General features: G+C 34.8%; 1 protein-coding gene across 1 annotated transcript in view; it reads left to right on the top strand.

Annotated features, from left to right (window-relative positions):
- Positions 1 to 14,888, top strand: part of stard13b (StAR related lipid transfer domain containing 13b) — a 173,797-nt gene that overhangs the window by 1,510 nt on the left and 157,399 nt on the right. Inside the window, exon 2 of the mRNA XM_005157638.6 lies at positions 12,242 to 13,302. Within this exon, the coding sequence (XP_005157695.1) occupies positions 12,385 to 13,302 (918 nt within the window). The 5' untranslated portion in view covers positions 12,242 to 12,384. The remainder of the gene's footprint in view (positions 1 to 12,241; positions 13,303 to 14,888) is intronic.

Below are 14,888 nucleotides of genomic sequence, written 5' to 3'. Positions count from 1 at the left end.
TATAATTTAACTTTTATTTTTTATATATATTAATTGTTGCTACACTGTCTCTCATAGTTGCAACTTTATATCTTCCAATTAATATCTTGCAGTTTGACCTAGTCCTCCCAACATTGAATGTTAGTCCCAATTTAAGCTTTATTCCTCATAATTGCAACTTTGTATCTTAGAATCACATTTTCACAATGTGACTATAATATACTTTACAGTTTATTATAATTTTATTTATTTTTACAAGTATACAAAAATAAACACAGGTACATTAACTTATCTAGATTGTAACAAACTAAAACTGTAAAAAAAAAAAAAAAAAAAAAATATATATATATATATATATATATATATATATATAYAYATATATATATATATATATATATATATATATATATATATATATATATATATATATATATATATATAAAATATTTTTAAATGGTTAATAAAATACATCTTGCTATTTGAATTAAATCAAATTATTATTATAATATTATATATATATATATATATATATATATATATATATATATATATATATATATATATATATATATATATATATATATATATATATATATATATATATATATATATATATATTTATTATATTACCTATTGGGATATTGAGCTTATCTAATATATTTAAAGATTAAGATTTTTTTAAATAGGATAGCGAAATTTGGAGAATTGCTTTAAAAATTGTTTAACATTTTCTTATGTATATGGGGTAATTTGCATGTGAGTAACTAAATTTTGAAAGATAATGGTAAAATAAATTAAATTAAATTAAATCAATTATTTTTTCAGGACATACATTGTATGTACCTGTTGAAATAATGAGTTTATTTAATTTCAAAGTGTTTAATTTAATTTAATTTAATTTAATTTATTTAATTTAATTTAATTTAATTTAATTTAATTTAATTTAATTTAATTTAATTTAATTTAATTTAATTTAATTTAATTTAATTTAGTTTAATTTAATTCTATTTAATTCTATTTAATTTAATTTAATTTAATTTAATTTTCTCTAAAGAGAGAAAATAAGGCATGCAGGACCTGTAAGACACACACAAAATTCCTTATTTTAAGGTAAGACAACATGTTTCTAGCACAGTTTAGCTATTTCTTAAAATAGGTCATATAATGATGAAGTTTTAGTTATGAAATGTTTATAAAACAACATTTAGTTCACATCAATCACTTTATTCAGTTGAAATAACTAATAGAATTTTGAAAGAACTTTTTTAACACTTGATGTACTCAGACGTGTGTATGAGGAGAAGCAGGATTACTTCACCTTCCACGTGCCAGTAACTCGTTTGCACAGTATGTTTTTACAGGACCGTTACAGTACTGTCGAAACATACGCTGTGTAATGAATTAATAACAATCTCTGCAAAGTGAATGGGAATGGCGGCGTTAACAGTCACTCACAGTGTGTAAAGTGTAAAGAAAACACCACTCGCCCCTTTTCATGTCTTGCAACACTTTGCGCTCAACGAGAAACTTGTAGAAGGCTTGAGTGACATTCACAGTGCAGAATCCTCTTTGGCTGTTTGGATCAAGTCTTTTATACAGCTGGGAATGAGGAGGCCTCCTTTTTCTGTGGCTTTACAGAGAAACGGGCTAAAGGAAAGGAGGTGAGAGGACTAGATCAAATCAGGGTTACACTTGCAACACTGCTTCTCATGAAGGACAACTTTTTCTCTTATTGAGAGCAACTGGAAAGTAACTGGAAGTTTAGTCAGCAGCAGCTTTGCAGTGTATTTCTACTACGTGATATCTCCAAAGTAATCATACAGTTGTCAGTGACTTGTTATGGTTGGTGATTATAACTAATCCATCATAAACAAAGGCATTGTGCTTTGTTTACGTTTGTAAGGGTGCTTTGCAAATGGTTTGCATAAATTGTTGCCATGTCCACTTTTAAATGCAATTTGTTGTACGTCTTTTGGCATTCAGTTTATAGAATTAATAAAGTAGGCATATGTGGGCCACAATTAATTTGGTATAGGGTTTATTTATTCAAGAAGAAGCATTTTTGATTTTTCACCTTGCTCTTATTTAGGGTTTTCTTTTCTAGCAAGATCTGGCAACCCCAAAGAAATGTACCTCCTTTCCAGGGATTTCTTAAACATGATTTTATGTCTATAATAGCGTGTGTACTTTTAACGTCTTCACATGGTCTTATGCTGTGACATTCCGGATTTTTGCTGAATAAATTATTATTTTTGTTGATTAAAAAATGGTTCGACTTTATAATCTTGGTATTTACAGCTGTACACAAGCTTCAGGATTGACAACAACATTTCAATATATGGAAGTGGATTCACTAAATTATAATTTTGTGTCTATAAAACATGACTCAAATTTCAATGTTTGAAACTATTATTCATTAATACCATTTGATATCCATTCGATAAAATGGTGATGTTACAGTGACACAATGAATGATTATGGTTGTTGATTATAACCAGAGCTTGACATTAACAATTGCCAACCCGCCAAATGCCGGTAGATTTCAGCGGTGGCGGGTAAGATACTCCCACTGGCCACTTTGGCTGGTTGAAAATGTTTTTTCCCAGACAATAATTCTTAAAAGCAGGGTTTGACAATAAGGATGGTCCTATATGCATGCAAAGGGGATCTTAGAATTGGGAAGCAACTGGTAAAAATAATTGTATCGTGCGAGCAATAGAAAGCAGGTGAATACTGAATGAGAGGATGATCACCCACGCTAACAGCTGAGGTGATGCGCATGGCTGTTTAAAACGTGCGCGCGCCCCCTATTCCTTGCGTGAAGCAACTGTGTCTAGAAACACAACTGATGTGATCGGTTCTCTTTCAGATGGACTAGACAAAAAGTGATGAACATGCACCCACAGTCTTGCTGCTTTCAAGAGTTCCAGATTTGTCTTTTTGTAAGCAGCATCGATTGCTTTCGCTTTAAGCAATCTTTGAACAGATTAACCGTGTGTGTAATCATCCTTTCATTATCACACAATATGTTTTTTTATCTTCTTTTTTTTGCGTTAATATGGTTTAATTATCATTTTTTTACAATAACATTGCTTTAATGGGGTATTAAGTCCCCATTTATGTATAGTTAACTGGTGATCTGGCACCTTTAGCCTGGACAGATTACTGTGCATATGTTTGTTTTAAAATAAAAAGTGTAGTATGCAGCTATATTTGCCTATTTGCCCATGATTATTGAGCTCATTCACGACACAAAAAAAGTGAAATGAATGAGGAGGCATGTGGAGATAACACAAAATCTAAATCAAGTAATTTTAGCATGTCAAAGTCATATTTATGTGTATAAAATATACTTTCAACAATAAAATATATTTATATTCATGACAATAAAAGTGTGGCTAGTGAAAATGGCGAGTGGCTTGTAATGTTGGAAAACTTCTAGCCAGAGTGGCTTGTGATCAAAAAAGTTAATGCCAAGCCCTGATTATAACTAATCCACCATAAACAAAGGCATTGTGTTTTGTTTATGATTGCAACGCTGCTTTGCACAGTTTTTGGTTCAAGTGTTGCCATGTCCTCTTTTTATAGGAAATGTTGTGTACAGTAAGTGACTTACTTGATTCAGTTGACTTAATTGATTCAGTTGATAGAATTAAAAAAGTAGGCATACAGTATGTGGGTCGCAGTTATTATAGTATGTGGCTTATTATTTTCACGATAAAGTAGTTGTGCTACTTTTTCCACCTTTCTCTTATTTATTGTTTCCTTTCTAGTGTGATCTGGCAAACCAAATGAGATGTACCTCTTTCCATGTCATTTTTTGAGCATTTGTGTCTATCAGAGGCATAATAAAGTCTGTTTAGAAACCCCCCTTTTCTTAAAAGCTACAATTTAACTTTACTTTAAAAAATTAGTAACACCATTATCACTTAAAATGACTGAATGTAATTTTTATAATTAGGCACATATTAGTTTACTGTATAATTTTGCAGGGCAATGAGAGTATTCACTTAAAAAATAATTAAATTGATCGCAAAAAAAAACATTACATAAAGTAAGCAGATTTTAATTAGGCTTTAATATATAAATATGTTGAAATGGATATGAAATCCTATAAATGATGCTCATCTTGTCTCACTTAGGTTGCCAGGTCTTGCTAGTAAATAAAATAAATAAGAAACATTAAACTGTAATTTAATTCCATTTAAAGGTATATATTATGTTTTGTAACTGGTCATCTACATTTCTTCGCTATAATCATCTCATTGTCTTCACTAGGTTATTTTACATGTCTATCTGGTTTGTGATTTTTTTTTAAGTGTAAACATTCAATTTCAAATTATGAGCTCCATTAAAAATGCATAGCAATCAGCAAACAATTAGCGTAATTACAGGAGAGTTTCCCAAAATATGAATTTGCGTGTAACTTAATATCTGTAATACACTGTAATTCATATAATATTTAAAAATATGACATGTGTTGAAGTGTTGTGTATTTCATTACATTATAGGCATTGTTTACAGCTGGTACTGAGATCCGTTTTTGTAGATAACTCTATACACAGGTGTAAACAAATTAGGGTCTTTAGGACATGTCCACTTTCAACCACTTCCAGAGGTCAGTGAAAACCCTCATGTGGTCAGATGTGTTCAAACAACCACAAGAGACCACCGACTTTTCATCTATTTTTCTTAAAGCATGTGAGACAGACAGGATTTATACATTCCCAAGAGACATCTTGATGTCAAAAAGGCATCAAAAAACAAATCAAAAATATGTAAAAAATGCAAATCGATTTGATGTCAAAACCTTTTGACATCTATACCCTGATGCTCTTTTGGCCACCAAAATAACCAAACAAGAATTTTCTTTTGGATCCCTACAATTTATTTAAACTACCATAATGTCAAAACAACATAAATTTGACATCTAACATTGGCATCAAAAAACACTGTTATTAATTTTTGATGCCAATTTTTAACCCAGGCTCATTGCAGATACCTAGATATTTTTACATTTCTGGGGACAGAGAAATACGGAACCGGAGGTATGTCTGCTCACAGTTTTTGTTTTTGCAAATTCACCAGAGGCCACTGTGTACGCTCAAATTCCTCTTGCATGTTCTCTTCTCGAGTAAATCCACCAGAGGGCGCAATATACATTTCACTTACTAATTTACACTTGCTCTCGACTGAATGACTGACCAACTTACCCAACCGATAGTGTTTTCAAAAGCAATCTAGAAAAAGAAAAGCTGTTGCAGCTGCATGATTTTACCACATTTTCAGCCTGTTTATTTGTTTATTTATTTATTCCTTTATTTTTTTGCTTTTGTTATACCTGTTTTCTGCAACCATTGTTTGCTGGACTCGAACCTCGTTGTCAACTCCGCTCTGATGTACTGTACACAGCGAGCTACTGGGCAAACAGGTAACACCAGAAAAAAACATTCATACAGAGGTAAGCGATCAGCTGGTAGCGCTAAAATAAACAGAAGCCGTCTGCAACTTCATACCGCCCCGTAGCATTCGTTTTAGAGACGTACCTCTGGCTGCATAATTTGCACTCTCCAGAAATGTAGACAGTAGTACGTATCCACAATGAGCCTGCAGTGCCAATTTTAGATGTCAATTTGATGTCAATTTGACATTAAGGTCAATCATTGGTTTGGTTTAAAAATGAAAAACGTCTAAACAGCGCAATGTTCTTTCACCATGCAGTCCAAGATTAAACAAATCAAACTAACTGGTCCAATAATGTATGATTCACAGTTTTCACTTCCATTTATTTACACTTATGAAATGCATTACAGGACCTTCATATCTGCTCTGTTGACTGTCAATGATGAAAATTCAACTCTGCTGGTTAACAAAATGACATTCATTGACCTTCCAATAGTTTGAATCAATATATTGTGTAAGAAATAATACAGAGAGAAATCTGTATAATAACAAAAAAAGCACTGTCAGTTTATTGCCAGGTTTTTGTACAGTGATTTACAACACCAATACAGATCATATATCACTTCAAACTATTAAAAATGTCAATAAATGTCACTTCTTAAACTTTTTAACATCAACAGATGTTCAAGGAACGATCAAAGGTCCCATAATGCAATTCAAAAGCATAAATAGATGAAAAAATTCTTACAGAAAGCTGGTAATTTATAGATTATTAGAGATTATTATATATTAGAGCAGAAATGAAAGCTTCTTCTGTTTGTATAGTTTTCCATTCTCTTTTTTTGTGCATCTCCATTGTGCTACAAATTGTGAGGTTATTTCGCAATATCAGATCAACAAATTTGAAAAAAATCCATGCACACATCCACCCATAGATTCCCATCAAATAAATCAGGAAAGTAAGTTTAAATTGACAAAAAAGCATGGATAAATAAACCATTTTTGCATTTTCTTCGTCCACTTGTGATCCGATTGTCCAAACAAAACCAACTACAGGTGAAAGCAGAGCCAGCTATTCTTTGCATGCATTTCACGTGCACGTGGGAAGCTGTAGGTGGCTGTGAGTCACTGACCTTGTCCGCTGTTTGGTCATTGTTCTTATCAGCTTTTAAAGGTTAAAGCCCTGAGGTTTTGTTATGGGCAGGTGTGTGTTTTCTTTCTCTTGATGAAATTAGACCATGTTTTTTTGAGAGTGGGTGTGAGTGTGTGTGTGTGATAAATGCAGATTGAGAGCGCAGCACAATGCAACGTGTTAAATGTGAAGGCCAGAGTCAGGGCTTGCCAGCTGGCCCCTTCTCACATTTAACGCCACAGATACAGCACACTAACAGACTCAGCTGGGATTTTCTATGCATGCTTGAGAGCACACTGGAGTATTCAGTATTTCCATCTGTCGATGATCGCTAATGCTTGATTTTGAAAGGTGCATGAAAGGAAACTCTTTGTTGAAGATAAGTGTATCAGTCAGTGAAGTATGTCTGTTTGACCTTTTTTTTTTTTTTTTTTTTACAGATTGATTTATTGATACATTTGTGTGTGTGTTTCAACATCTTTTTGTGGTGTGGGGGTTCTAGATTGTTAGTTTTTGTAGTCAACAATAGAATGACTAATCATTTTCAAAACTGTCTCTATAGTTTAACTTTTTTTTGAGCGCATTGCAACTACCAATGAATGACTGTCACAAAAATATATGAGTAGTTTGGTTTGTTTCTATAGAGATTTTTATGGCTGAAAGATTTAGCCATTTTCATAGTTAAAAGTGTGAATGTCTGTTTACATGTCTTATATACAAAGGTGCACAGGGTCGGTGCGTCCATAGAGGCGACCTAGGCAGCCGCCTAGGGTGGCAGTATAGAGAGGGCGGCATCCCCGACACCTCCCTTACCACCCGCGTCCTCAGTTATGTCCGCGACACCTCCCTCACCACCCGCTTCCTCAGTTATATTTGTGCATTTGCGACAGAATAGAGAGGGCGGCGTCAGCAACACCTCCATCAGCACCTGTGTCCTCAGTTATATTTGCGCATAGGGCGGCAGTATAGAGGTCCAAGACACCCGCGCGTCCTCACTCAGTTATATCCGCGCATAGGAAAGCAGAATAGAGAGGGCGGTGTCCGTGACACCTCCCTCAGCTCCCGCGCATCCTCAGTTATATCCGTGCATAGGGCGGCAGAGTAGAGGTCTGCGACACCTCACTTCATTTTCATAACCAGTCACTTTCGTTTTTTACATTGGGGTTGAGGGCGGCGTGATCATCCTCTGCCTAGAGCAGCAGTTCAGCTTGCTCCAGCCCTGAAGGTGCAGTTTGTAAGTTTGACACCCAGTGGTTGAAGAAGGTATTGCATTCCTGGATCAAAACACAGTCAAGTGCAGGTTAGCAGATTGACGACACCAACATGAGCTAACCTGATAATTGAGCCTAAAGGCTGATTTAAGGCCAATGAAATTGTGTTATACATAAAAGCAATGGTACGCGATAAGAGGAATTTTCCATATTAAAAGAAGTTTTTGTTGTAAACAACACCTGAAATATGTATATTTTAGAAACATCTGTTTCTTGCAGCTAACAAACTGATAAACTGACAATGATCTCCTCATGTACACCTCATGTGCTTTATTCAGTGTTTAATGCCAATAAAGTGAGTTTGAATGCCATTTTAAATGGCATTTATTGCCATATACTGAAAGCAGCAGCAGATAGTTTACCTCAGATTTTGAAAATAAATAAATTGAACTTTTGAACTGTGACGTAGTGCAAGCCAACACATATCAGTGATAAGCATGTCATTTTGATAATGTTAAAGAGGTTTGAAATGTATGAATTAAATTATAAACCTTACCATTTAGCTGGAGTGCAGTGAGTGCACTATTCTGTGCTTCTGAATGGCGGTATTTAAATTTCTGTCGTGTTTCGTATGATGCAAAATTGCTTAACACTGTAAATCTCATCACGTAGCGTGTTGTTAGGACATGGGGTTACAATGTAACCTTCTCACCTAATGTTTACGGTCGTAATATTTATATCATTTTCTTATTAATATGCTCATGTAGAACTTATTTCAGAGTCCTCCTGCTACTGTCCACTGAGGGCGCACGGATTCATACTTTGAGAGCTTTTCTGACTGAAAAATTGAAAATACACTGTTTTGCCCAAAGGCAACCTGGGATTCTGAAATATGATTGGCTAAATTGGCAATGGGTAAACCAAAACAAAGACAGACATTCCAGCATGTAACAGAGATTTTTAAAGCTTCAGCATTGTTTTTTAGATAAACGAGAATGTTCACTTAGCATGTTTCCTACAGTAAATATCTGCAAACATATTATGGTATTTTTAGGCTTTAAAAGAGTCAAAATCTACTTAAAGCACTTTTACGTGCAAATATAGTTGTCAGACTACATAACATTTTTCATATTTAATAAATATGAAAATATTTAAAAGGATTAAAAATGATGAAATCACTGCATCCAAAAAAAAGTTTTTTTTTTGTAGATGAAAAATAGTATAAATATTAACAAAGTTTGTTTTTATTTTCTATTTTTATTTTACTTTAGTTTAATTTGTAATGCTTCTCTTGTTTTGTTGTAGTCTTTTTAACATTTTTAAATCATCTCTCTATAGTTTTTCTTTGTTGAGCGCATTGTAACTACCAATTAATGACTATTACAAAAATAAATGAGTAATTTGGTTTGTGTCCATAAAGATCACTTATATGGTTAAAATATGTAGCCATTTTTATGGTTAAAACAGCGAATATCTGTTTTCATGCCTTATATTTAATTACATGCATATGTAGTTGTCAGACTACATGAAATTTTTGGTCATCGCGATTATTCACATCTAAAATAAAAGTTCATTTTGACATAATATATGTGTGTGTACTATGTATATTGATTATGTAGACATAAAATAGGTATGCATATTGAACAGATTATATGTAAATTTAAATACCTATGGAAAAAAAGTTTTAATGAATATATTTAACACACATAACTTTTAGGCGGCACAGTAGGTAGTGCTGATGCCTCATAGCAAGAAGATCGCTGGGTCGCTGGTTCGAGCCTCGGCTGGGTCAGTTGGCGTTTCCGTGTGGAGTTTGCATGTTCTCCCTGCGTTCGCGTGGGTTTCCTCCGGGTGCTCCGGTTTCCCCCACAGTCCAAAGACATGCAGTACAGGTGAACTGAGTAGGCTAAATTGTCCGTATTGTTTGAATGAGTGTGTGTGTGGATGTTTCCCAGAGATGGGTTGTGGCTGAAATGGCATCCGCTGCATAAAATCTTGTTGGATAAGTTGGCGGTTCATTCCGCTGGGGCCACCCCGGATCAATAAAGGGACTATGCTGAAAAGAAAATGAATGAATTAATGAATAGAACTTTTAGTCACATGGGTTTCCTCCACAGTCCATGACATGCCCTATAGGTGAATTGGGTAAACTAAACTGGCCATAGTGTTTGAGCATGTGTGTGAATGAGTGTGTATGGGTGTTTCCCAGTACTGGGTTGCGGCTGGAAGGGCATCCTCTGTGTTTGTGGTTCCTTCCACTGTGGCAACCTCTGAAATAGAGACTAAGCCAATGGAAAATGAATAAATGAATATATCTCATATTAAAACAAACTTTTATTTTTGATATGATTAATCGATTAATCTTTGTCCGGAATTAAAAAAATCTATTTAAGGATTAAAAAAAGATGGAAATGAAGTACAGCATTCAAAATATGTAAACCTTTTAATCATATGAATCTTCTGTTTTATATTTTTTTTTTAAATCAGATTTTATTAGTCATTTCTTCCACCGCCACTTTCAACACGATAGCATTCGCCTCTGGAATGATCTGGCCTGTCAGATACACTTCGCGTTTAAACTGATCAATCTGACAAAGCAAACCAATCACGTCTTAATAAAGCGCCAGTGAGTGGCATGATTTCACGCTCGTAGCCCCTCGATAGAAACATCCTGCCAGGAATAATCTTGGTCTTTCACAGTTCATCTGTCTAGATGATGTTCTTGAGCCAAAGTGTCAGAAAGGAATGTTCTTTCTTTTCTCCACCAATCAGACTCTTCCTCTGGTTTAATGTGTGTTTTTGCGGACCGTGTTTTGGGGGGTAATGAGGGGGTTAGCAGGATCGCTAACCACAGCCTGGTCTGGGACATTTAGGTCGTGTGATGAATGGACGGGTGCATTGTAAATCAGCCACTGGAGAGCGAAGGGCTGGATTCCTCATAGCACTGATGTCACCACCGTCGTGCTTTCAACAGATCCAGACTTGAACGCTCTCAGCCCGAGCCAGATGTTCAACCCCTCAGATCCCCTGTTATTCCCTCCTCTACTTGTGCAAGAGTCCCAGTTATTCCCTCTCTGCCACTTTGGGATGCCGTTATCACTTTTCTGGCTCTGTGGGATTCGCTCGTAGACATTCAGGTTCTAAAATAGTTTCTGATGTGATACCATTGATTTTCTTGCGTTTTACAACTTTAATTTTTTTTTTTGGTTTCCTAATGATACATTGTTCCTTTTTGTCCTGATTTCTCCTCATATTTACATTTACATATACAATACATAAAAAAATGCTGTTTGGGGAGCGTCACGGTGGCGCAGTGGGTAGCACAATTGCCTCACAGCTAGAAGGTTGCTGATTCGAGCCTCAGCAGGGTCAGTTGGCATTTCTGCGTGAAGTTTCTCCCACAAAGACATGTGCTATAGGAGAATTGGGTAAACTAAATTGTCTGTAGTGTTTGTGTGTTAATGAGTTGTGTATGGATGTTTCCCAGTACTGGGTTGCAGCGGGAAGGGCATCCGCTCTGTAAAACATATGCTGCATGACTTGGCTGTTCATTCTGCTGTGGCGACCCCTGATACATAAAGGGATTAAGCCGAAGGAGAATGAATGAATGTTTTACGCAGCGGATGCCCTTCCAGCTGCAAACCAGTACTGGGAATTTGGATGTTCTCCCCATGTTTGCGTAGGTTTCCTTTGAAAGTGTATGAGTGTATTTGTGAATGAGTGTATAGGTGTTTCCTATTACTAGGTTGAAATTTTTATATTTATATTTATTGGCCAATATATCGGTTATTAGCCTTTGAATATAAAGAATTTTGTTTTATTTATCAGTATTGGTCAAAAATTCAATTTTGCATCCCTAGTTTGAGTAATTATCTGTGAAATACGAAGGTTTTTCTATGAAATACCATGAGAAGCACTGATCTATTTTGAGTTTTTGTTGTAATGATGCTTCTGCAGTTCCATATTATCTCACAAAAATATGTAAAAAAATAACTTAAAATCTTATGGGGTGCATTTCTGGTTTCCCAGTCTGATTAAGCTGTTGATTAGATGCTCTTAAAGTGGATAGTTTACCAAAATAATATATATTTTCTGTTAATTTACTTTCACCCTCAGGCAATCCAGTGCCTTCAGCAGGATATTAAAGTTTCAGAATGAAACTGTGGTTGTTTGTGATTCAGAACATTAAAGTGACTGTCAAACCTTTGAAAGCCAAAAAAACAAGGCCAAAACAATTACAAAATTAATTCAGATCCTGATGTTGCATTCAGGCCTTGGGAAGCGAAATGATTAAACTGAATGCCCAAAGACCACAATTTCAGCTAAAATCTTCTTTAAAGTTTTAATTAGGAAGAAAAGGGACCTACACATTGAATGGCCTGAGGGTAAATTAATAGAAGATTTTTTTTTCAGTGAACACTGTTTTTACGTATGCTAAATTAGCAAACACATATTTAAAAAAATCATAAAAGCATGTAATGCTAAATTAATGACAATTTCTGTTCTTTCTTTTCAGCATGATTAACACAAAGCCCTGACTTTCACAAAGAAACCCGTTCAGTCCAAATGGTGGAACATGACAAACATGGCAGTTTCTGGAATAATACAAAGACTTTTCTGGATATTCCATATGCCTAGCTCCAAACAGTAGACTGAAACATGGACAATCCACCCATGATGGCTTTAGAGGAGCGACGATCTTCAGCGCTCAAAATGACTTTCTCCGGAGAGCTTTCAATGGCGGACTCAACCAAGGCTTGTAACCAGACCTCAAAAAACACTCCTAATTCCCTCTCAATCACAGATGATCCTTTGGAAGACCAAACCAAACTGGAACTGAAAAATAAAAGTTCACTGGAAAGAGAGATCAGTCAAACTGTATCCTCACAAATCAGCAAAGACGGCCCTTGTATTCAAATCTCAAATCATCTCACAAAGGAAAAGACTAAAACATGCATCAAAAGTGCTTCAGATTCAATTTCAAGTCCAAACCCCAAGTTGAACGGAATTAATCATGAATCTCACATGAAAAGCCATTTTTTGACTCCCTCGGGTAGTCCTCTGACCAACAACGCTGATGTTGATCCCTCAAACGTATCATTGACCTCCTACCCTTTCTCTAGTTCAAAAATCAGATCCATTTCAAACCCCGCTTACTCTTTTACATCCTCTCCAGTGGGATCGTCCCACCTCAAGCACCCCTACTCTGCTCCTTTGCCAGTTTCCAAAGGGTCCGATCTACCCCGAATCATCAAACACAAACCCAGCTCCATTACCTTTGCAGATTACAATGACTTTTTGGGTTTGATCCAGAACTCCAGAGCCACCGAGAGTTCAGATGCGTTTGAGACCTCTTCTGAAGATGAAGGCCAGGATGTGGTTTTCCATGATGGCAATGAGGTTTTGCCCAAATGCAAAGAGCTTCAGGCCTGCTCCAGGAGAAACAGGGCTGGATTGGAGAAGCTGAGAAGGAAAGGAACCTGTGGACAAGGAGTTGGAGAAGAAAGATCTGGAAGCAAACCTCCACTCACCAGCAGGAGCAGTTATGAGGCTGAGGAGGAGAGCAGCAGCACTGAGGTGAGGATGGAGACAAGTTTAATTGGCCTTTTGCGATTTATTTATTTATTTTTTAAAGCTTGGCTGTGTGAAGTTTACATTTTTGTGTTGACATTTTTATTCCGAATTGCTTTCAATTCAACATATTTATACACTCAAAAATGGTGTTTGCTCTTTGTTCAGTCTGCTTGAGTTGAAAAATTAGCTGAAAACAACACGATTCTTGAGTTTTTTTGGTGACAACTTAATTGTTTTATGTGCAATCTACTTAAATTTGTAACAAGCTAACTAAATTCCTTCATGTTGTCCCAACACAAATCGATTGTGTGGAACCCAGATTTTTTTTTTACAGAGTATATTCGATCGTTCGTTCCTTCATCCATATTCTTCAAGTGTTCTGGTTTATGTTTGCTATCTATAAGGCTGAATGTTAAATGCTGGAGATTAATATAGTTTAAATTACTTAAAATATGGTAGTATGCTTCATCTGTTTATTGATCATTTTAACAAAAAAGGTCATGGGAAGCCTGCACTCTAAAATAGTCAAAAAGTCAAGGCAACAAATATATTAATGTAGCTTTAACCTATTTTAATAAAATATTCACAGGGTAAAAAAAGTTGACTCAACTCAGAATTGTAAGGCAACTTGCAGCAGAACTTTTTTTGAGTTCAACTTTCAACCCAAGTACTGCACTTGACTCAATAAGGCTGGTTGCCTTAAAATTTTAAGTTGAATCAACTTGTTTTTCTTTTTTTACAGCGCAGGATTCAACTAATTTAATAAAGTAATTCGAAGTTTAGCTTAATGTTTTAGTCAGTTTTATTGATGTAAGTTGAGATTAAATCAAATTTCAATTAAAACAAAGGACGGGAGCAAGAATTTGTAACAGTGTGGAAATTTCAGGAAGTGTTTGGCAGTTTTGTTAAATACATGGTAATAGTTTATTTTAATGTACAATTCACGCTTTTAACAAACTATTTACTTAGACTTTTAGCTCAATTATTTACAAATGATCTGTTTATTAATAGTTAGTAAGTTATTAAGGAAGTGGTTGGGTTTAAGTATTTGATAGGGTTGTAAAATAAGACCATACTTTCTAAGTGCTAATAAACAATTAATGTATTTATAATAGGCAAGTAATAAGAATGTAGTAAATAGTGTAAACGGCTACATTAACAGTTAAATAAACTAAAAAAAAGTAATTAAGAAGTAAATTCCTCTATAACATAGATTTGTACTTTTTGTTTTGAAATTAATTTAATATTTAGCAAGATTAGTTTTTTTTTTTGTAGATTAAATCATACTTGAAAGCTATAGTTGAGGTCCAACTCGTGAGTAAATTGTTATTTTAAGTTGATTTTTCTATTACCTTTAGGTTTAGTCTTAAAAAAATCTCAGTGTGAATGCAATGTATACCAGGACCAAATATATCTTTTTCTTGTTTGGTCCTGACCCAACCAAGAGAACTGAACTACAGGTGTAAACAAACCCTAAATTCGTGATGACAGTACATAATATTTTTCTATTTATTGTACAAGATGATATTTAGTTTAAAGTAAAATTTAGAGGCTTAATTAGGTTAATGTGGTAAATTAGGCATGTTTGG

Source organism: Danio rerio, chromosome 15 (assembly GCF_049306965.1).
Source record: "Danio rerio strain Tuebingen ecotype United States chromosome 15, GRCz12tu, whole genome shotgun sequence".
NCBI classification, from domain to species: Eukaryota; Metazoa; Chordata; class Actinopteri; order Cypriniformes; family Danionidae; genus Danio; species Danio rerio.
This window is presented reverse-complemented; position numbering and strand designations above follow the sequence as displayed.